Here is a 25,212-nt window from a genome sequence, read left to right as displayed (position 1 = left end):
ATAACCAGTTTAGTCCCTCAATATATATATATATATGGTTGTATAGTATATGATCCTATCATTTAAGATCAATTCGATTTGCATCAAAGATCAATTTTGTGAACGATAAATCAAGATTGGGAAATTCCAAAAAATTATATGAATAGAGTGTGGCTACTGATTCCATTTTAAGTAGTTTGTAAAATTAAAACAAATAAAAAGTCAATTTTGTTTTCTGGTTACAATTTCATTAATACAATAATATAAATAAATAAATAAAAATTAGACGAATTACAACTATCAGTTTATTTCAATACTATTTAAAGTTTTTTTTAGTAAAAGTAAGATAGAATAAATTTTAATGAAAAAAAATTGAAAATACCAATAATAATAATAAACAGCTATTTCTCCACTCAGCCTTTTATATTCTTCTCTATTAGTTTACTCTTACTCTCTTTCCTCCCCCCCCCCTTCATGATGTCATTTGTGTTCATATTAATTTTTCTTTTTTTTTCTTTTTTTAATAAAAAAGTGCTAATCATAATACATTAATAAATGTATACATTGTATATGTATATATGTAAACACGAAGAGAGAGAGAGGGAGGGAGAGATAGGGAGAAAAAAAAGAAAACAATCAAATATGGGATGTTTACAAATTGTCATAATTTCACTCATTCAAACAAGAAATAAAAGAAACCGCACACACACACACATACACATACACAATTAAAAGAATTAAATCATCATTTAATCAACCTGAAATAAAATCAACCCCCCCACACAAAAAAAACAAGAATACATGGTTCAATGTGATCAATTCAAATTGTTACTTTCTAATCATGTTGTCAAGGTGTTTAATTTTTGTAAAAATTTAATTTTGAATCATTGAAAATCGAAGAAAAAGAAAAAAACAGAAAAAAAGAAAAGAAAAAGAAGAAGAAGAACGACAACAAAAGAGAAGATTAAAAAAGATAAAAACACATCAATAAAAATAAAGATAATATGAATATTAAAACAATAATGGTTTTTATTGAATAATAAGTAGTATCTTCACAACTGTTCATTTAGGTCTTTACTATTATTATCATAAATGCTGGGACTGTACTTCTATCAGTTACTGTATATATAACTATTTGGAAACAAATTTTATTTAGAATAGATAACTGGGTATACAGTTCTGTTCTGTTTTCTTTTGTTGCCAAAAAGGAGAAGAAGAAGATGATGAACATTCAACATTCATACAATCTTATTCAAACAATCATAGATACATAAATCAATACACAATAATCAATATTATTTTGATCAATAATGATAATAGTAAAGTGGATTTAAACAAACGACACTTTTTTTCCTTTTTTCCTTCTTTCTCTCTTTTTCTTTTCTCTTTCTTTTCTTTCTTTTTCCTTTCTTTTTCTGCTTCAAGGTCATTAATAATGATCAATAATCAATAATTCATAAACATTAAAAAATAAACAATTTAATATAAAGAAAAAAAAATAATTCAAGTAACATCAATGATTTAAACAAAAGAAAAAAACATTGTAAGTTATTCACATTATATTCCTGTAGTGTTTATGTATTGCATGAGTGTCCCCCCTTCCTCCTCTCCCCTCCCCCTCCCCTCATTCAAATAGCTTAATGTAATCCTAACTTTAAAAAATAAACATTAATGATAGAATAAACAAATTGAAGAGGAACACTGAAAGAAAAAAATAAACAATCATAACCATTACCCTTTTAATGAAAAATAATAATCATAACAACAACAGTAATAACATACAATTACATAATCAAATCAAACATGGAAAAAGGAGAAAAAAACAAACAAAAAATACTTGATCACGTAATACAGGAACCAGCCTGTTTGAATCAATGATACAACATCAATAGAAAAAAAAAAGAACAAAACAAACAAACAGACAAAAAAACAAATGATCATTGTATTGATTTGGGGTTTTGTGTGTGTGTGTGTGTAGATGTGCGTTTGTGCTCATGTTTGTGTGTGTGTGTAACTTCATGAAGGTTTTAGAAAAAAAACACATTGTTGGAATGAATAGACACCAGTCAGTCAGTCAGTCAGATTACCACCAATATTGGGTATTATATTATAAGTAGTATTATTAGTAGCAGTATAATGATGATACAAAGAGAAAAAAAAGTTGATTCATTCACTGAGGACATGATTTTGGATTTCTATTTCAAACGATTACACCTAATTATATACAGTTTTGTATAATAGTACTAATATGAATATAAGTAGTAGTATTGGCAGTAGTATTAGTAGTAGTAGCAACAATCATAGATCAGTTGTAAAAAAAGAGGTTCATCAAACAAACAAACAAACAAACTTCATTGTAAATTCCTCTATAGAGTAAAAAAGGAAGAGAGAATTAAGATTGAAAGTGATAAAAAAAATTTTATCTTATAATTTTCCAATAAATAACATTCATTTTGATTGAAAACATTATCACATTATCATGGAATAGAGGAGAGAAAGAGAGAGAGAGAGAGTGAGAAGGATAGATTAAGATAGTTAAAGAGTGAGAGGATAAAATTACTTCCTCATTAGTTGACTGCTTTTGTATCTATGTGTAAGTGTGTGTGAGAGTAAGTGTATGTGTGTGTGTGTGAATGTATACAAGTTACATTAGTATTTGACTGGTTTTGTATCTATGTGTAAGTGTGTGTGTGTGTGTGTCAGTGTATACAAGTTACATCGGTATTTGACTGGTTTTGTATCTATGTGTAAGTGTGTGTGTGTGTGTGTCAGTGTATACAAGTTAGATTGGTTTTGAAACTCAACTTTGTTCATTTTTAATTTCTTCAATCATATCTTTATATAATTTAGAATTTAAAAAACGTGGATATGAATCTCTATGCATTAATGTATAAATTTGTAATTGTGCTTCATCGAATATATGAGGTGTTGGTTCAATCATATTAGAATTAATAATTTCACGTACACGAGAATCTAAACTAACCTTGAATAGATGAAACAATAATGATGATACTTAGATGAAGTAAAATCTTGTAAAAGATTCATAATGTTAATCATATAAAATTGAAGTATTCATTTCAGGTCATGTAACCCTGTGTATTGCCTATTCATGGCGGGTGTGTTGTTTATGGAATTGAGAAGTCGAAAAGCGAAAAGTGAATGCCCGGCGCTTTAACCGGGTTGATGGACACGGAAAGTCCACCTAGAGGAGTTGGAAAACCCTGATTCCAAACCAATGGTGCACATGAGCTCCAGTATCTTGAGAGAACAAATGGTGTATGAATCAATTGTTGGTCACCGGCTACCATGGGACTGCATCTCCTTACGTTGCTCCACTGCCTTGTGGATCAGATCTTTAGGTTAAAGGCTCCGGGTGGCTGCCTAAGAAAACCACCTGCTTCAGTTTGTACACCTGAGCAGTATCACATCTCTCACACAAATCAAATGAGATTTGTGAGGCGCATATATATCTAGTGCCTTCTTGTACCAATATTTATGTGTTTAAATAAAAAAAATTAAACCTTGTGTACTATTAGAGATGTTTTTGGGCAGTTATCTCTATCCGGTTTCCTAAGCTGTAGGAAGAAACTTCTTCTCGAGGTATATCTAGAGGGAATTGAATTATAAGTGATACTGATGAGCTGAGAGCCCGAACAGCAGCTCCTTGGAGCGAATCGCACGCAACCTTTATATCAGTAATCCTTAATGTATTAGCTACATACTGTGAAGATCTTATAGATGGTAATGTAGTGAACAAGAACACGACTGGGTATAATCGAATGTATTTAAGCACAAATTACAGACTATCTCACCAAATTCTGATAACCATACAAGCAAGTGGCTGTCAGGACTCAGTTGCTAAGTGGATAACGCGATGGCGTTTGAAGTGAAAGGTACTGGGTTCGAGTCCCAGAGTGAGCATCAACTCTGAGATACAGGTACATCCAGCTGACGAGTCTGAAATAGGACGAAACGCGCGTCCTTGATTCCACTGCTAGCGACTATCCATCTTGCATACAACAAACAGTTAATTTGCAAAATAACAATCAATTGTCTCAATCTTAACTGTCCCTTCTGTGAATATCAGTTCATGTTCTCTAATTCCATTGTTCATGCATTTTCCTACCAATTGCGCTTCATTTAGGTTCTTTCCCTATCGCTCTTCTGCCAAAATACATTCTATGTCCGATCATCACCATATACTACTTATGTGGACATAAGTAGACCACACCACAGTAAGATAAACCCGTAGGTCACGGTAAGATAAGTCATTTTTAGAGTCGACCTTTTATAACTACTCTTTTTCTGTTATAGGAGGATAGTGAAGCTCCAAATGTTGGTTGTCTGAAGGAAACGCCTTTCTACCAGTATAAATCGGTACAGTCAGCGGTGTAACTTCGTCCTTGGATACTTAATTGCTAGTTTTGGTCTTACTGTTCTCCAACCGATATTTCTTGTATGGTATTATTGAGAATAACAGTCAATATAGTTTAAATGGGTCACTACGATATTCCGTTTCGACGATCACGTTGGTGAAGAAGAAACACAAGCTCTTTTTTTCTAGTTATTAACAAAATAATCGTTTTACAGAACTAATTACCAACAGATTGCGTATGATTTGTGCATAAATATTTGCCATGATACTTGGGAGGGGAATTATTAAAAACCAAAAAAATGAATTTGGTGAGACTCTAATTTATGAACGAACCAATCAAACTTAAGACAATAGGTCATGGATTTTGGCGCAGAATCCATTCATTGAGATGAGGGAATAGTGTTTTGCTATTATTGGTGATGTCAGTTTTCGGTTAAAAAAAGCCCTAACTCTAACTCCTAACCACAAATTCTAAGTTTAAATCTTTAATCCACTTCCTTGTACTAATTTGTAACTCCTAAAAATCAATGGGAAGATTCAAAACAAACAATACTAAGTGAATTAAAACTTCACCCATTGCACAAGCAAGTGGCTATCAGGACTCAGTGGCCGAGTGGATAACGCGATGGCGTTTGAAGTGAAAGGTATTGGGTTCGAGCCCTAGAGTGAACATCAACTCTGAGATACAGGTACATCCAGTTGACGTGTCCCAAATAGGACGAAACGCGCATCAAACTGGATTCCACTGCTAGCCACTATCCATCTTTGCTTACAATCCTTGTGAATTAAGGCAATATCGAGGCAATACGCACAGTATGCACATATACCAATAAGAGACGGACCAATTGCAGTCCTAAACATCAGTGGGAAGATTCAAAACAAAATTTGTAACTCTATTTTCATCATATTAAGTAGGCTATTCGTTTCAAGGTTACTTGGGCGTTGCTCAAAGGTCATTTATGGATTCTAATGTTACCATGTTCTTTTTACAATAACATGGTCAGTTACATCTTTTTTTAAAATTCAACATGATAGAACCTTACTGATTAAAACATTATGCTAAACGAACTTGAGGTTATTTATCATTGAGGATACGTTCATAATGTTCATTAATTATGAAATTTATCATTCAAAGAGGTATATCTTGGTTCTGCTTTTTTACTAGAACTAAGGAAATTACCACTTGAAACATTGTTGGAAATGGGAAAGCTACCAATTAATACAGATTAGATGATAGTTGAGCCATGTCGAGAGTTGATTGAATATACAGACGTAAACTACTAGAAGCAAATTCAGTAATAGTCTAAGTTGAGATCATGAGTCATTTGAAGCTAGACCACCATGGAAAACCTGGAAGCAGTGGACGACCGTTTCGTTCTATTGTGGGACTCCTCAGCAGTGAGCATCCACGATGGTGGTCTAGCTTCAATTGACTCATGATCTCAACTATATAAAATTACTAAAATCTCCACGAAACCCCCTTCTGATAATAGTCTAAGTGTTAAGCGTTCAATACAAAATCTAAAGGTCATAGATTTGATCATCAATGAGGTTGTGAATACGTACTACTGAGGTATCTCATATTGGGTCAAACTAGCTATTAACTGTTTCCTAGTTTACAATAGTTATCCAACTAAACCAAGTCCATGAAACAAATTTGCAAATTAAGTAAACAAGTCGTGATGTTCATGAGGTTTCAAATTACTTTGATAGTGATTATTAACCAACATTAAACAGAACTAAATCATTTAAGATTTCATTGATGTACAACAGTTGAAAGCTAGCCAACTTAGAATCTATGTTATCAGTGTTATTAAAAGACGAATATCCTCTACTCTTATCTGCCATGTTTCACTGCCATAAAGTAGAACGGAACGAACTGCTGCACAGTAAACCCGTCCTTTTGTTGCTAGACGGATATCTCGCCTACGCCATAAATGACGTAGGTTGGTGAAAGCTAGTCAAGCCTTCTGTATCCGTGCTGAGATTTTGTCACACACCAGACCATAAGGGCTGATGAGACTTCCAAGATAAGTGAAGTGGTCGATGCGCTCAACTACTTCACTCCCTATCATTATTTCGGGTGTCGATGCAACCCAATCCTGAAGTAACATTTTGCACTTCGAGGGAGAGAATCGCATCCCGAACATGCTGGCATTGATGCTCACGGTGGTCAGAAGACTCTACATTTTGTCATCATCTTCACAAAATAGAACTATGTCATCGTCGTATACTAAGTCAACAAGTGAGTCTCCCCGTAAAAGTCCAACTCCTGGAGATTTAGATGATGAAAGTGTTATCTCTAAAAGCATGTCAACGACAAAGTTTAACAAAGATGGAGAGAGTGGACAGCCCTGACGAACACCACTTGAGGTAATCAATTCTGATGACAGTTTGTCATAAGCTCAGCTGTATTCGAGTAGAGAGCCTTTATAAGGTTAATATACTTCTTTGATACTCCTTTCAGTGACAAACACTACCATAGAACCTCATGATCAACGGAGAAAACAATAATAAGATATATATTAGATTACTTATATCTTACAAATGTAATGAGTTTATAGGGTATACATCTACAACCACTTGATTATCCATGTTCATGGGGTAGAAAAAATAAACACAAGTTGTTTCTCTGAATGAAGAAATCATGTATTCTTTGTTGAAAACATTGTAGTCTACTTTTGTTCAACTGTATCCACTGCCTTTTCTGTTTGCTTGTTTGTTTGTTTTTCTCTATGGATTGCTACACTTTTAAAACATTCAATTCTTAAGATTGGAATTGATTTTAGTGTATTGTACACCGGTTAAATTGACTGTTTAATTTGAAAAATTTGTTAACTATGAATAAGGATAAACTCTATTATCTTGCATCTGGTAACCAACGAAAATGAAGTAGGAATTCTGGCGGGATTATTATTTATGGACGACCTTGAGAAATATTAGCCAATCAGGAAACACTCAGCACAGAGTAAAAATATATTATGCAAAACCAAAGAATTAAAGTGGATACACTTCCTTTTACATGGTGCAAAAACTTGTCAAGGTTAGAAAAAGATTCAAAGGTTCTAAAATCGTAATGCATAAGGTAGGGGAACTCATCCATATGGCTCCATAATACTCAGTCTCTGGAGCCATGATAAGGTCACAAAAACCTTTTCGGCCTCCACCACATAGCTTTAATATTGTTTGTGTGTACTCCGGTTGTGTAAATGTATCATTTTTATTATGGATATGTCCCTACAATATTCATACCACTGAACAGCCTAAGTTTCAGTGACATCTGAGATTATTGCAACCAATTTTATTGGTGCTTTTATTATACAGATCGCGGCAATTATTATAATATGCCTTAGTTTCAATCTGGATCGAGCAAAAGAGGTTCCTATTCTAGCAAACGTCTTTCTTCGAAATATATGTTACATCGAATGACATCACGGAAGTCTGAACAAGGTCTACAAGTCATTTGATTACTGCGATTCCAAATAAAAGAACTTCTTAGTAATCTCATTTATTGTAGCTGCTTAATTGTCAAGTCTTCTCTGAAATCCTTTGTGAACCGATCATATGTGAGCACCAGGTACTAAAATTGACGCCACGACCTTGAATCCCTCAGAAGGATGATGAAAGCTCCATGACCAAACCATCCAGCTCAGAGAAGAAAACTCCATCAAAAAAAGGAAGTCAGTTGTGGTTCATATAGTATGATGATCTAGGTTAGAATCTATTTGTGAACATCAGTTCTCTCGAGATGACAGGTATGTTTCATTGACTAGAATTAAATATCAGGGAAACTAAGTCAAGTAGGGTGTCGTTCTGACTATAAAAAATCACGGAAACATAAATGTATACATGATGATTTTAAGTGGGTTATAAAATTTTCCAAAATGTATAATCATATAGAAATACATTCTTACTCAATAATCATTGAAATGGTGACTCAGTGGTGAAGGGTTCGAAACCCCTTCACACCTACTTAAGTTCAAACAACTGTGAAGTATCATTAATCACTACACTTTGGGCGTAACTTAGACCCTAGTACCTGACGAGTGAGTTACTTTAACTTAATTTTTCAAAATCAATAATGCCTTTGTCTAATCCTTTTATAAGCTTACTGAATTTTATCAGGCAAACCGTACCGTTTCCTGATTCTGATATTTCAGTAAATTAAGATGGAATAAAGCTGATAAGTTAAAAAGACATGACTCTTTTTGAATAAAATTTACGAATACTGTTTATTTTTGCTGATTGTATCACTTAAAAAGCTTGCCAAGACAGTAAAAAGTCGACTTGTTAGTGAGTTGATTGGGTTTTGTGAAAATAAGTTTAATTTATGGGTTGTATTCATCATCAATTAATCCCAATTTGGATACCATTGAAAAACAGAGATAGCTGCCTAGTTCTAATATTAGACACCATGCAACGCCCACGCACTATCCCACCAAGGATCGAATGCATGACCTTCAGGTCTAAAAGCAATCACCTGATCATTTAAATTAATTGGCCACTACCATACAATGGTGTAGTTTCGAATTTTGATGAATCAGTGATAAAGCATGACGAACATCAAATACAACTGTCAAACAACTGTTTTACTTAAAGTATGTCTGAAATCTACCAGTTACGATTTCTCATCTGGTTAGCGTTTTTTAGCGAGTTGGTTTTCTACGGGATGGGGTCGCTAACCCCATGCCCAACCCTCCTCCTTTACCCGGGCTTGGGACCGGCCAAAGGCCAAAAGAGAAGAGGAAGACCAAAGAACACATTACGCCGAAAAATGGAGACAGACATGAGAAAAATAAACAAAAATTGGATAGGACTAGAAAGGAAGGCCTAGGACAGAGTGGGTTGGAGAATGATGGTCGGCGGCCTATGCTATATTGAGAGTAACAGGCGTAAGTAAGTAAGTAAGTAACGATTTCGCATCAGAACTTCACGAAAATCTTGAAGTGAGTCACTGGTGAGTTGATTACAATGGTATTGTAGTGAACAAGAATAGGAGTGAGGATAATCGAGTGTATTAGACATGAAAATTACAGACTATCTCACTAAAATCTGACGAACATACAGTAAATAGTTAATTTGCAAACTATCAATCACTTGTCTCAATCCTCACTGTTCCTTCTGCAAATATCAGTTCATCTTCGCTGATTTAACTGTTCATACATTTTCATACCAATTGAGTTCCCTTACAGTTCTTTCCTTATCAATCTTCTAGTGAAATACATTCTATGCCTGACCATCACCATATACTACTTATGTGGTTATAAGTAACCCACACCACAGTATAATTGAAGTGATTTTGTAAGGATTGGTTTATGGACTTGAAGATTCTGGATCTGATGCCTTGTGAGTTCGTAAGTACTTACTGCTGAGGATTCTCATACTAGAACGAAACAGCTATCTAGTGTTTTCTGGTTTCCAATGGTATCCTGACAGATATTAATCTTTGATGAATACAACAAATAGATTAGTGTCCTTATTGAACCATGAAAATGATGTATAGTTGATTGGCCCTTTAAAAACAAAACTCCTCGGTAGTATGTATCACTGGCTCCACTGTAGTGAACAAAAACTTAGATGGGGTAAATTTATTGTTTTGATGCACAATTTCAGAGTGCACTAGTAAAATATGGAAATCATACATTAAATGATCTTATTTGCACATCTTCCTTCCGTTGTCATCGTAACCAATGGTTGGAGATTCTAGGTGACATGGCTCAGAATCGATCACAATGGCGTAGATGTATACACTCTTTATCTTCCCTTAAACCTTGAGATTAAAATTGCTTCATATCTGTCTTTCTTCCTATACTATATCCTTATATACAACCTTTCTTTTATATACTACCACCACTGAATTAACTACTTCTATGAATCCAGTGTTCATCTTGTTGTGCTAACGGGGTATGGCAACTTGGACCGATGCATATATGTGCCTGGTCCTACGTTGTAGCTGACTGACTGACTGTATAAAACTGGACATAAAGGCAGCTTATTAGTTTCAATATCTAACTTTATTCAATCCAAAACATTGTGTGATCATCTCCGATGATTTCAATAAAATCTAACAAACACCATAACTCCATACTGAAAAACTATCCTACTGAAATTTAATGAAAATACGAATATGATTATGTCTGAAAATGAAACTCAATTAGAGATAGGCCTTATCAACATATTCTTGAAGATTTTATGACAGTCAATCTGATATCTCGCGAGGCGGGATCGTGGATGCACACTGCTGAAGAGTCCCACAATAGGACGAAACGGCCGTCCAGTGCTTCCAGGTTTTCCATGGTGGTCTAGTTTCAATTGACTCATGATCTGAACTATATAAAAGTCAATCTGATAGATAACTTTATCTAAGTTTAAGATTTATCCAGGGAAGTTCACTTATGATTTTATATACAAGTATGAATTCAACAATGGAACTTCATTCTACTCGACAATTTTGTAAGATGTTAACAGTTCTTGTTACCATGATCATTATCTATATCTTTGACCAAAATGTTATATCCCGTGGAGATTTATGAACGGTAACTTTTGAACACTATTTATGGACCAATATGATATGTATATTTCCTATTGTATAATTGTTAAGTCACTAATGTATCCATATTCGTGTTCCTTTTATTATAAGCTTCATTTTGACCCATAGGCTATTATTATACGATTTACCATTCTTGAGTTATCCCTAGTCCATTAATTACTGTTCCCCCCTATTCACAGCTACATTTGCCGAATCTTGTCCTAATGTTATTTTCTATTTTGTGGTGTGATGTGGTCGGTTTGGTTGGTATATAAACCCAGTATGTTTGAGAATAATGATTCATATTGCAGAGGTTATTATTGGTGTTCTGGACTTAACTGGCTGGACTAGGCAGAAAGCAGGACTGATAAGTACTCAAGACTGCTCGTACGGCTTTTGTGTATCATTGCTCTGATCGATAATTCACTGCTCGCTGATAGGCGGTCTTATCACGTTTATATATTAAACAGGGCAAGCACTCACACGATATAACAACTGGCGACGAGGTAAAAAAAAAGAAAAAAATCGAACCAAAGTCAGCCTGTAATTGGTCATTTGAATTGATTAAATGGACAATTTTTACTTAAAATGATGAGAAAATTCTAGAAGAATATAAAATTAATGGATAGAAATCGTATATACTTTGGTAATTAACATCAACATGTCTCTAAGAAGTCAACTTAGTCACCAAAAAAATGAGACAGTTACTGATGAATATGTTTTACTGATCATCGTTAAACTAGGACAACAAACAACTATTCAGATTACTCTAGTTCATGGGTTGCTTTTTAAGAACATAGTATTGTGGTGTGGTCTACTTATATCCATATAAGTAATATATGGTGATGGTCAGACATAGAATGTATTTTAGCAGAAGATCGATAAGGAAAGAACTGAAATGAAGCGCAATCGGTATGAAAATGCATGAACAATGAAATCAGAGAAGATGGACTTATATTTGTAGAAGGAACAGTCAAGATCGAGACAATTCATTGATAGTTTGCAATTTGACTGTTTACTGTATAGTTATCAGATTTTAGTGGGATAGTCTGTAATTTGTGCTAAAATACATTCCATTATAGCCACCCCTGTGCTTCTTCACTCTGTTATTACCATACCATGAAAGTGCTAAAAAAAACTAATGTTCTGAACTGTATGTTTGGGGTGGATCTTGATTCATTTTCAAGTTTTACAGTTAACAAACAAAGAAGTAATTTCATAGTTGAAATCATGAGTCGATTGAAGCTAGACCACCATGGAAAACCTGGAAGCATTGGACGGCCGTCTCGTCCTATTATGAGACTCCTCAGCAGTGCGAATCCACGATCCCACCTCTCGAGATTCGAACCCAGGACCTACCAGACTCGCGCGCGAGCACTTAACCTCTAGACCACTGAGTCGGCATTCAACGGTGTTAATGTCTAACTTCAACCAATCCACGATTTTGAGCAACCGTTCACCAATTGTCTTCAGTGAGTTGATATCTCTACAACAGACTTAGTTGAACTCCGCTGGTTACTGCTTCTCACTAGAACTCCAGCAAACATCTCATGAAGTCAGTCACTAGTGAGCATATGATTATAGATCAGAACGAGTTTTGTGGAGATTTCAGTAATCGGTTAACAAACAAAATACAAAAATAAATTTTTTTAACTTACTTCACGTGGTGATAATATTGAAATAAAATCTTCATAGATAATACGAGCTTTTTCTTCAACAATTTCTAAATTACTTTCTTTTCTAATATCTTCACACGCTAACCAAAACATAATATTCTCTTCACTGTATTCAGATCGAAGAAATTCACGAAATGTTTTTTGACCACCTTAAAAAAATACATAAAAATAGTTTATGAAAATCTGGGAGCATTGGATGGTCTTTTCGTCCTATTGTGGGACTCCTTAGCAGTGTGCATCCACGATCTCGCCCCACGAGATTCGAACCCCGGACCTGTCGGTCTCGCGCGCGAGCAATTAACCGATAGACCACTGAGCCGGCGGGCATACAATGGTGTTCATGTCTAACCTCGACCAATCGACAAAACTGAGCAACCGTTCACTAATGTCTTCCTTCATATCATCAAACAATCAGACTATCGCCATACTTATCAACCAATCAGAGAAAAGATATTTTATGGGAGGTGAGTGGTTTTGAGGGTAACCTTGGAACCCTTAAATCTCATTGGCTAATAATCGTGCAATAAATCAATAATCGGATCTGTTAACCAAATTATGCTCAGTTAATAAATTCATATTCATATATCACTAAAGATCTGTTTCCTTCCTTACTCTTTATTCTGTATGGAATAACTTTTCAATGACTAATTTAATTTAGTTTCTGTGCTCTTATAATTGGATAGTCTAATTGTAACACTTCCATTAATGTTCTGGATAAACATCATTGATTATAAATTTGAATAGAAGTGAAGATCTTTATCATTTCACAAGTTAGTTTATTTTAATGACCTTGTATTTGAATGATTGATAATGATCGATAATTCACTGCTCGCTGATTGGCGGGAATCAGCACGTTCATATGTATCAACTGGGCACGCACCCACACGATATAACATAGTCAATGTTCATGTTATTTGAGGTTACAATCGAAAATATAATATTGTTATCAAAAGTTATGGTTATGTAATTACCTTTCTACAGTACATCAGTTCAGGATTAAAAGGATATAAATACTGTATTGTATTACCCCCTCGTTTCTGCAAAGTTTTGCTTACAAATAGTTCTATCTTTTGATAAACTTGCTTTGTAACTATATTCCAATGTCATACGAACAATATTTATTATTGTCAATAGTAGTATCCAATACGATGTGATCAAGACATGTGGATTGTTGAGTAAAATGAATTATAATTAAATGACTTTTTATGTAGGGACTCCATATCACTTATCTAGATGGAGTTTTGTTCTCTGAGCTGGATTGTTTAGTCGTGGAACAGGAGTCAAACGACAATCTATCATTCTTGGATATATTAATCACCAGAACCGACACAGGTAAACTGGAGATACAAGTGTACAGGAAGCCGACCAACACTGATTAAATTCTAAACTATAATAGCAATAACCCAAGAGCTCACAAAATCAGCTGCGTACAAATCTTGTTTAAGAGGGCGAGGACACACTGCAACAAAATTACAGCACGAAAAAATGGAGAAAAATACTTAAAGATCATCCTTCAAAGGAAAGGCTACCAAAAAATAACACAACCAAACCATCCAGCTCCGAAAACAAAACTCCATCAAAATCATCCACCTGAGCTACAAATCTTCACACTATATCACCATCAGCAGATCTCACTCCTGAACAAGTACAAATAAAAGCTGATACAATATATCTCTATATGTAATCAATAAATTATACTTTAATATAGAATATGAATATCTTAACACTGAAGACATGATAATAAGATGAACAACAAAAAAATCTCTTACTTGAACTTCTCATTAATATATCAAATGATTCTGCCCATTTCTCTAATTCTTCCAGGGTTATTCTAAAATGAAAATTAAGTAAAATGGTGAAATAACGATAATTGATTGATATTAGATCACCATTGAAAACTTTGGTGACCGTTCCGTCCTAGTGTGAGACTCTTCAGCAGTGTAACCCATTGGGTTCAAATCCTGTGAGTGGGATCGTGAGTATGTACTGCTGAGGAATCTCATACTAGGATGAAACAGCTATCCAGTACTTCCAGGCTTTCAATGGTGGTCTAACATTCATCAATTCATGATCTTAATCAAAACTTAACAATCTTCAAAACCCAATACTGAAAATCTTTTCAGTTTATATTTTAAATGTATCGAATTCCTCATCTTCATTCATAAACAGTCATATCTAACTTTATCTACTTAGTTAGTTATTTAAGTCTGATTCATAGACTTAATTTCTTTTCAACAATTCCATTTAACGAATAAATTTGACTCAAACTATTTCAGAGTAGTAGTATAGTGAATGAGGACATAAGTGGGGACAATCAAATGTAATTGAATACAAAATTACAGAACATCTTAATAAAATCTGAGAACCATATATAGTGAATACTTCATTTGCAAAATATCAATCAATTGTCTCAGACTTCATTGTTTTTTAGTTTCCACATTATTCATTCTCTGTTTGTGTTCTCTTTTCTTTGATCTTCTTAATTTTCTGCCACCAGGTATTTCACTTTCAACTGGTGATACATACTACTTATATATGTAGACATCAGTAGTACACACCACAGTAGTAATAATAATAAGTCTTGAACACGTTAGTGATTAGCTTCAAGGTGGATTTACTATGGAAGTTCTCTTAGTGATAATCTGACATAACATATTTATCTGACCTGGACGCCATGGATCGTAATACTATCCTAATATTAAACATCTGCTCATTTCTAATGAAACTGGAGAAAGATGCCCGGAATTTTAGTGAAAAAGCATGACAGGTTAAGTCTTTTGCACACATCAGAAATGAGACTTTTGTTAATGGCAACAATAGATGATGGTCGTGAAGTAGTTAGATATGTGAACGATTATATGTCTAATCAATAGTTATATGGTAACGCCCTTGGAGATACCATGTGTTTATTGTTAAGGTATCCAATATTTCAACAAAATTTTATTAAATTAACGTTTATTAAGAGATAGAACAATTAGTCAGTAAAATTTAATCCACTGAAATTCTTCACAAGACCTGGACAACTGTTTTGTTATAGTGCAGAACTCCTCAGAAGTGTGGAATTATCAACCCAACAGTCATTAGACTCTAAGAATGTCAAACCTCCCAGTGAACATTTAACATTCAAACCGCCGATTTGGTATCCAATGATTCGTACTTCTAGTCTCAGTCAGTTCACAATATTATTCAAGCATTGCTGACTACCATTACTAATATCTATCTTTGAACTCTACTGGTCACGGTTTCTCATTAAATCTGTGAGGATCATTTGATGATTATTGGTATACCATTCGATGAAAACTCATTGGTCTAAAGGTAATATAATCACTGAGGGGCTTGAATGACCCATCTTTGATATCTCTTGAAGTCATGGATAAGCATTACTGAGAAGTCCTATAATAGGACAAAACATTTAACAAGTCCTTTCTATTTTTCAACGTTTGTTTAACTAAAATTCACTCTATAATATCAAATCATAAATTCAGTAGATTTGTAGTGAACAAAACACGGCTGGGGACAATCGAATCTATTTAATCACAAATTACAGACTATCTCACTAGATTCTGATAACCATACAGCAAACAGTTTGCAAATTAACAACCAATTTTCATAGTTGAAAGCGTGAGTCAATTGAAGCTAGATCACCATCGAAAACCTGGAAGCACTGGACGGCCGTTTCGTCCTATTATGAATGGAGTTCAAACCACGTATGTTTGTGAGATAGGAACTAACTGAAGACAATTGGTGAACGGTTGCTCAAAATCGTGGATCAGTTGAAGTTAGACATTAACACCGTTGAATGCCGACTCAGTGGTCTAGAGGTTAATGGCTCCGGCTCGAGACTGGTTGGTCCTGGGTTCGAATCTCGCGAGTGCGGTGCGCACTGCTGAGGAGTCTCACAATGGGACGAAACGGCCGTCCAATGCTTCCAGGTTTTCCATGGTGGTCTATCTTCAATTGACTCATGATTTCAACTATGAAAATACTAAATCTCCACAAAACCCCTTCTGATAATTAACAACCAATTGTCTCAATCTTCACTGTTCCTTCTGTAAATATCAGTCCGCCTTCTCTGATTTCATTGTTCATGCATTTTCTTACCAATTGCGCTTCATTTCAGTTCTTTCCTTATCGGTCTTCTGCCAAAATACATTCTATGTCTGACCATCACCATATACTACTTATATGAATATAAGTAGACCAAACAAGAGGTTTATCAACCTTCTAATATCAATAAGTCTTCTTCTTCTTCTTTTCATCAGTCAGTTGAATAGATCAGACAAATTTCAATGAAGTAAAAAAATTAATGAAATTATTGATGATAACTTACTTTTCATCGGTAATTTGACAATCTACTGTTGATTGTGGATCATTGGATGCCGACGGCCTTTTTGATTCACCAAGATTTGCACGTACACGTATACTATATTCATCATAATACCAGATGTGAAACAAAAGAAGAAAAATTATAGACAAACTCATTTATCAATTACAAATTTCTTTACTCAACTAAGAATAGACTTTATCTATGTAGTTATGTAAAATACATAAACTCTGGTACCATTATGCATCAAAAAAATGCTCCACGTAAATGAAGAGAAGCATGATTACTACTGGCTACTATTTTGATCCATATGTGTTAACATCTTAAGGTAATGAATTAGATTATCTCTCATGATGAGCTGAGAGATGCCAGTTTTTAAACAACTACTCTTCAAACCAAAGCACCATATCATAAACTGATGACTTTTCTGCTTCCTGCACTTAGTTCCAGCGACGGGAAATAAAGCTAGGTGTGGAAGTCATATGATGAAGTGATGGAAACCAATGTTTCAAGAAATCAACACTAAATACACACTATTAGACTTATGTGAGCTGTCTTAAATGCTCATTCAAGTACATAATATTTTTACGTACTTTAATATTTAAACAACAGTGTGGTTAGAAGACCGATGAAAAAACGCTTTTTATAGATCATGATAGTGAGCTTTTATGGAGATATCTTTACTCGACAGATGGACTACATTCTGAATAAACATCATTTAGGAATAGAGTGAAGAATCATGACAGATAAAGGTTATCCATGTTGACGGGAGGGACAGTCATCACTGAAAAATTTAAATGATTGCCTAACAGTACCACGAACTAATTGACCTTGACATGTTAGTCCGATGGTTTAGTAAATCCCAAGAGTATCGGGAGTCTTGGGTTCGATCTCCGGTAGTCTCATGGTTGAGGCTATCTACACATCTCAAACAACATTAACGCTACTGAAAAGTGTTCTTTGATTTTGGTGGTCCTCGAATCGATGACAATCCATGGAGAATTTCAAATTAAACAATTTACATAAATCTCTTTGATGTTCTAATAACATATTTTGGTCATTAGGAACACATTATTTTGCAGTTCCTTATCACAGACTGATTTTGGCCAAACATTTAGTTAAAACTATGAAGCTCTGGACAGTTGTTTCGTCCTGGTATGAAGCTCGCTTGAAGTGCTCATTTATAAACCCCACCAGGGATTGTGTCCTGGGCCATCAAGCCTAGGAGTCTTCAAACCAAGCCAATGGTTAGCTTTAAACGCTTGGTGGGTTATCGGCTTAGCTAATCATTTCGAATCTTTGAGTGAATATCAACTCTAAGATGCAGGTACATCAAGATGACGAGTCCCAAATAGGACAAAATACATGTCTTGGATTCCACTGCTAGCCACATTCCATCTACTCTATAAAAACATGTTTCAATGTTTAATTTTAAGCAGTTATAAAATGAAATCATAAAGGCATTTGTCTGTTAATCTGGAATTCATTCGTCAGTTACTACTAATAGTAATTACTAAAGTATTCGGTTTATTCAATACCATATACTTGATTGAAGTAGGAAATCTTGATAAAAGTATAGTTTAAGGGCTAGGCAATCAGAATGGAGGATAAGACTTTTAGGCTTATGCTCTGAATTCTGATATTACGTATAACGAGTAACTGAAATACCCTCGTATACTGCTCAAAATTTCTAAAATGATACCAAACAGTTAATTTTTGCCCCCATAGAGTAGAAATGATAGTATTAAACGTATCAAATGCTTAATTCTATATCTTTAGACTATATATAACAAGCAGACAGACACTGTCGTTTCGATGGAGTTATATTTTATGTGAGAACTTATCAGATAGAGACTCCTACTTTTTGCACTAAATTCACTCATCTATTTAGCTATAGAGCGTTTTTCCATCTGTCTAATGTCATTTTTTGGTAAAATCTCTAGTCGTAGACTTTTTGTCCTTACCCTAACTACTAAACTGCAGTCAAGAATATTGTGAAGACCCTATAAAGTCCATTTGGATCCTTTCAATAGTGAAAAGTTAACATCATTTCAAATGCTAGTTGTCCGAGCGACACCCTTTACTGTTGTCACATCTCTCATCACAGTCAGTAGTATGACTACGCCCTTGGACCTTAATTTATTACTTTTATTTATACTGCTCCCGACCGTTGCTGCTACCTTGACGTGGTGGTCGGGCTTGCCTATCGTGATGAACCGATCGAGCTACATTGGCTGAAACAATCGTTCCTCAAGGTCCTACCATGCCAGGCAGGTCGGTTGAAGAGCGGTGAGACTAAAAGCAGCAAACCCAAGGTCCGAAGGCGAAGTCGTACTGCTGACTGTACAGAGGTGTGACAGCAGTAAGGTGTTTCCTTCAGACATCCAGCATAACAGCGATGCTGCCTTTCCACAAGGAGGGGTGGGGTTAGAAGAGGTCGACCCTAAAAATGCACACCTCGCCTTATCCCATGGATTTCCGTCTCCGACGGTAAGGTCCTTTAAAGAACGGAGCTAACACGTCAAAAATCCCCCACAAAAAGGCCTTGCGTGTCCGGCCTCAAGCAGTTGTCCCTTGGGCACTGCGGTCACGCTTTCAGGTCATTAAGACCACTTCTAACCCAATTTCCTTTTCAGGTACCTCTAGAAGAACCCTTCTACGGTGTGGGCAACCGGGAAGTGATAACTGCCCTCATACCTCTAACAGCACTCAAGACCACTGTATTCAATGACTGACTGCTCCCCAAATGATCTACTTCTCATGGTGAAACTTAAAAAACCCAATGTTTCAGACAACATAGGTCGATTGTATTATGATAATATACAATCCGAATCACTACATCAAGTTACCATTTACGGTTGAGACTAATAATGATTATACAATGATAATATTTATTCATTAATTGATAATCCTTTTTGTAAAACTTTTCACTATTATTTCATTTCCTATCTCTAAATGATTGTTATTTTCTATTTGAATTCATAAGTCAATTTAAGCTAGACCACCATAGAAAACCTAAAAGCACTGGACAGCCGTTTCATCCTATTGTGGGACTTCTCAGTAATTTATCAGTCACAGCTTCACAGTTAAATGCTAATCTAATTATGATCTCAGTATCACCATTAGCGCACATAACATTGAGTCACCAAAGCTTGTGATTGATACATAGCAACATGATGGACAAAACTATTCAGGTGTCAGGTTTATATACATATGACATTAGTCATTACTCAATAATTCACCAATGCAAATACATCAGCCATACTGTAGTGAACAAGGCTCAGATGTGAGAAACCAATTTATTAATTAGTACAAAATTACGGAATCTCTTCGTAAAATATGAGAGCCATACATGAAATACTTCATTTACACATCTTCCATCAACTGTCCCTCACATTCTGTATGATTCTTCCAATCCGCATTTCCTTTCTATTTCCCTTTCTGTTTTCTTCAATTTGATCTTTTAGCCCTCTGCTATCATGCATTCCACTTCTGATCAGTGTTGCATACTACTTATGTCTGTCGATATAAGGAGCATACACCACAATACAAGAAGTCGGTTGTTTGGTAATGCCTCAGATTACAAAGCTTAATGATCAGGGTTTAAATCCATCAAGGAACAACTAAACCTTAAAGATTGCAGGTATACCTTACTGATGAGTTCCTAATAGCACAAAATCTATGTCAATCAAGATTTCTTGTCGACTATCTCCAACCACTTAACAATGAACATGGTACATATATTTTTATAAACTAATTGTAGTCACCAATCTAAACCATTGAATCTCAACTGAGAGATGTAATTTTATCTTTCTGTTTCTCACTAAACTATTTAAATATTCACCTTTCAATCCATGAAAGAATCATCAGTGTACACTGACTTGATATCTCATACTATAAGCTATAACATCGATTTAAGTCAGTATGGGGATTTGTGGAGATTGTAGCGTTTAAACAGTTGAATTCATGAGTCGATCTAAGCTGCACCACCATTACAAAAATTTCGAAGCACTGGACGTCCCGCGTGCGGGATCGTGGCTACGCACTGCTGAGGAATCTCATACTAGGACAAAGTGCCTTCAGGTTCTCAATGGTGGTTTAGCTTAGATTTACTCGTGGATTCAACAGTTAAAATACATTCAAATCTTAATTCTACCTTCAATTAGCCACAAATTATAACAAATAGTTATACAACATAGATGAACATTAAATTCATTTAGTATTGTTTGTTTGAATCTTCCCACTGATGTTTAGGACTGCAACTGGTCAGTCTCTAATTGACATATGTGCATACTGTGCGTATTGCCTCGATATTGCCTTAATTCACAAGCATTGTAAGCAAAAATGGATAGTGGCTAGCAGTAGAATCCAGTTTGATGCGCGTTTCGTCCTATTCGGGGCTAGTCAGCTAGATGTACCTACATCTCAGACTTGTTGATATTCAGTCTGGGACTCGAACCCAATACCTTTCGGTTCAAACGCCATCGCGTTATCCACTCAGCCACTGAGTCCTGATAGCCACTCTGAGATGCAGATACACCCAGCTGATGAGTCCCAAATAGGACGAAACGCGCTTCAAACTGGATTCCACTGTTAGCCACTATCCATCTCTACTTATAAATGAACATTGTGTGTTACTTACCATGAACATGAACAACAACAACACCAACAAAAACAACATGTTCTTGATCTTGGATCTTGTATAATTTGACTTGTATTATTTGTTGAATTTAAACTACGTCTTATTGTTGATACTTCATTATCAACTATCATTTCATCAGTATGTTTATCATCAGTGATTGTATTAAAATGTTCATTTGTATTTTTAGTACTTTTATTATTACTACTATTATTGTTATTATTATTATTAGTAGTAGTATTGATTCGTATTAATGAAGCTTGACATGAATTCGTTGAATCTGTTGGTACAGTTATTGTATGTTGATGACTTACTGTTTTTATACCACGATTACCACTAGTTCTGTATGTTGCTTCAGTAATATAACTTTTTAATGAACCACGTAATATAGAATAACTTGGAATACTATTACGAATCACTGATTTGAATTGTTGTGGTTTCTCTCTATGATTGTCATTACTATTAGTATTACTAGTATTTTGAGTATCATTTGTAAAATATAATGATATGCGTTGAAATGGTCCACTTATGGACTCGGAATGAGATTGATCCACTTTTGTACATGATTTTGTATAATGATTATTATGATTACTATCATTATCATTACTATTGTTAGTATGTATTAAAAGTGTTTCCCCTGTGAAATTTGGAGTATTAAATGTATTACTATGGAGATAATTCAAGCTTTGTACATGATCATTATTACTACTTATATTATTATTAGTAGTATTAGTATCAGTATTAGTATTAGTAGTAGTACTAGTAGTAGTAGTGATGGAAGTAGTATATGAAAGATTTGATTTATTTAATTCAAGATATGTATGATGTGATGGTGAACATTGAACGCTTGTTACATAATTAATTGAATATTGACTTGGTGTTATAATACATAAATTATCATGACAGAAATTAGCAGGAAATAATAGTTTATCATTATCTGTACCATTATGATGATTATTATAAAAATAAGGATTATTATTATTACTAGATAAAGGATCATAAGATTCATGTTTATATTCTGATAATTTCCCTGTTGTATTTGGTCTAATTTCATATGTTGAACATGATGGTATAGCTGATGTGGATTTTTGTCGATTACCCAACATACTAGTTGATAAACTACTATTATTATTATTATTAGTAGTAGTAGTAGTAATAGTAGTGTTATCTGTAGGTTGAAGTAGATTCAATTGATGTGTACAACTTGGCAATCGATTATGACAATAACGGCATATGCTTTGATCATTATCAATATCACGTAGACTAGAATATGATGTGATTGGAAAAGTTGGTTTTGTTAGTCCACTAAAAGAAAAATAAATGGAAAAATAAGTAAAGATTAAAAAAAGATCTGACATTTTTTGTATTGGTTGTTTGAATCTTCGCATTGAATGGCACTGGGTTTGAGTCCCGGAGTGGACATAAACTTTAGGATGCAGGTGCATCCAGCTGACGAGTCCCAAATAGGACGAAACGCGCGTCAAACTAGATTCCACTGCTATTCATTGTCCATCTTTGCATACAATATTTTTATGTTCTCTAATAAGCCAAAAATGTACTGTCAACAAATTTCCGAGTGGAACCAATCCGTATCAGGTAGAGACAGGTATTTACCTCAGACAACTGAAGATGGTCGCGTACCTTTGTGGATCGATTGAAGTTAGACATTAACAGTGTTAGATACCAGTTCAGTGGTTTAGAATTTAAGCGTCAGCGCACGAGACCTAAGGTCCTTGGTTCGGATGTCTTGCGTAAGTTGGTAGATGCACACTTTTGAGGAGTCCAACACTAGAACAAAACGGCTGCCCAGTGCTCCCAGGTTTTCAGTGGTGGTCTGACACTCATCGATTCATTAACTCAACCAAAAGATTTCCGAGTATAGTAATATTTCTCGTGAATTGAACCTATCAACTTTTATATTTGCATGAAGATGTAAAAATTGAAATAGATGAAATGTACAAAAAATCTATGGTATATATTTTTTAAATGGGTTATCATCCATGCTCTATCTAGCCATGAAATTAGTTACTATGGTTACTGATCGACTACAACGAACACTTAATTTTAACTTGATTTATAAAATTCTATTAGCATTAACAGACTAGACAAACATGACACTGGTCAATACTCAATACTTGAGAGATGTAAAAGATTCAGTTCTATGAGAAATCAGTCATTGTCTGAATAACTCAGTGATAGAGATTGACACCGTGAAACTGGGTAACCGAAATTTGAATTCTACATAGAACATCAGTCTCAAGACTACATGTGCGCTTTGTTGATGATTCCCAATTGGTACGACATAAGTGTGGTGTTGATTTTCCTACTGACTACATCAACCACCCTGACACTTAAATATATTCCATAACTTGCTGACATGACTCCCCTTTCCATTTTATTTTGGCGGAACTACACTGTAGCGACGATCCAACCAAATTTAAGATATCGGTTATTGAATACTTGAGTGAAATTCAGTACAAGGTGGTGTATAGCTTGTACTTAGTTATCAAAACATCCAAAGTTGATAAATATGACAAGACTAAAAAATACTCCCCAGCAGTAAGCAATATTGAAGGTTGATTAAAGTCATGTTTGTATACCATTAGATCCCGGTTTAGTGGTCTAGAAGTTCAACATTCACGCTCGAGACCTAGGATCTTGAGTTAGATTCCCAGTGGCAGGCCCGTAGATACGCATGACTATTTAATCCCATTCTTGGGAGAAATGCCTATCCGGTGCTTTCCTTTTTCAATAGTTGTCCAACTTCGTGGTCTCAACAAAGTTCAAGAGTCTACAACATCCTTATACTAAAGACATCACTTAAACATAACAACAAACTTACTTATGTTCAATGTTCACTACATCTGTTTGACATTGTAACATTTTCCCACTAGCAATTTCTTCATTACTTGTATATCCTCCTTCAATAGTTTTATATTTATTAATATTACTATTCTTATCATTAGAATTTTCATTTGAATCAGATTCAATTACAATTTTAGTTGCCATAGTAATGATACTATTATTAGTCTCATTATTATTATTATTATTATTATTATCGATTTGTAAACCTGTTTCACTACTATCACTTTTACCTAATGGTGGTAATCTTCGTCTAATGGTCATCATTTCATCATTATTCAATGTTAATTGTTCTGAGGATTTTGTTTTCTGATTGATTCCTTGATGAATTAACAATGTATCATTACTACACTTTACATTTGTTTGTTTGAATGAATCTGATAGTCTATGAGTTTGGATGGTTTCATTCATACAATGATTATCTATATTCAATATAGTATTACTATAGAGTATGGATGATGATGATGATGAAGTTAGATTAGATAGATTTGTAGTGTATATAGGATGATTATGTATTGAATGCATTGAATAATTAGAAAATAATGTAGTGGGTGATAGATCAGTTTTAATTGGATCATTATTATTATGATTATTATTTGTTGATGATGATGATGATCTTGTTGGATTACATAATGATGTTGTACTAGTTTTTAATAGGACAGTTGGTCCATTAAGCATTCTAGAAATTAAAAAAAGAAGAAACAAAACAGAGGCCATATAAAGAATTATGAAGTGGTTGGTATTGAAGATTGGTCAATAAAAATGATTAGCATTATGAAATAACAGAGAAAATTAATGACTCAAATGGATGCTTTTGACAATATTGTA

At 34.5% G+C, this 25,212-nt stretch overlaps 1 protein-coding gene and 2 non-coding genes across 3 annotated transcripts; 1 reads left to right on the top strand and 2 right to left on the bottom strand.

Moving 5' to 3' along the window:
* Positions 1-543: 543 nt before the first annotated feature.
* Smp_123050 (putative regulator of G protein signaling 17, 19, 20 (rgs17, 19, 20)) lies at positions 544-25,062 on the bottom strand (the record flags this gene model as incomplete). Its single annotated transcript, XM_018797914.1, has 6 exons — positions 544-2,962; positions 12,542-12,708; positions 14,329-14,390; positions 16,890-16,982; positions 21,526-22,827; positions 24,365-25,062. 6 exons carry the CDS (start codon positions 25,060-25,062, stop codon positions 2,780-2,782), a joined length of 2,505 nt encoding a protein of 834 aa, XP_018652909.1. The 3' UTR covers positions 544-2,779.
* On the top strand, positions 3,829-3,899 carry Smp_tRNA_00880_Pseudo_TTG.1.1. Its single transcript has one exon. It is a non-coding gene (tRNA).
* Smp_tRNA_00888_Pseudo_TTG.1.1 lies at positions 21,323-21,393 on the bottom strand. Its single transcript has one exon. It is a non-coding gene (tRNA).
* Positions 25,063-25,212: the final 150 nt, after the last annotated feature.

The sequence above is a fragment of the Schistosoma mansoni genome, chromosome 6 (genome assembly GCF_000237925.1).
Source record: "Schistosoma mansoni strain Puerto Rico chromosome 6, complete genome".
In the NCBI taxonomy this organism is placed as follows: domain Eukaryota; kingdom Metazoa; phylum Platyhelminthes; class Trematoda; order Strigeidida; family Schistosomatidae; genus Schistosoma; species Schistosoma mansoni.
This window is presented reverse-complemented; position numbering and strand designations above follow the sequence as displayed.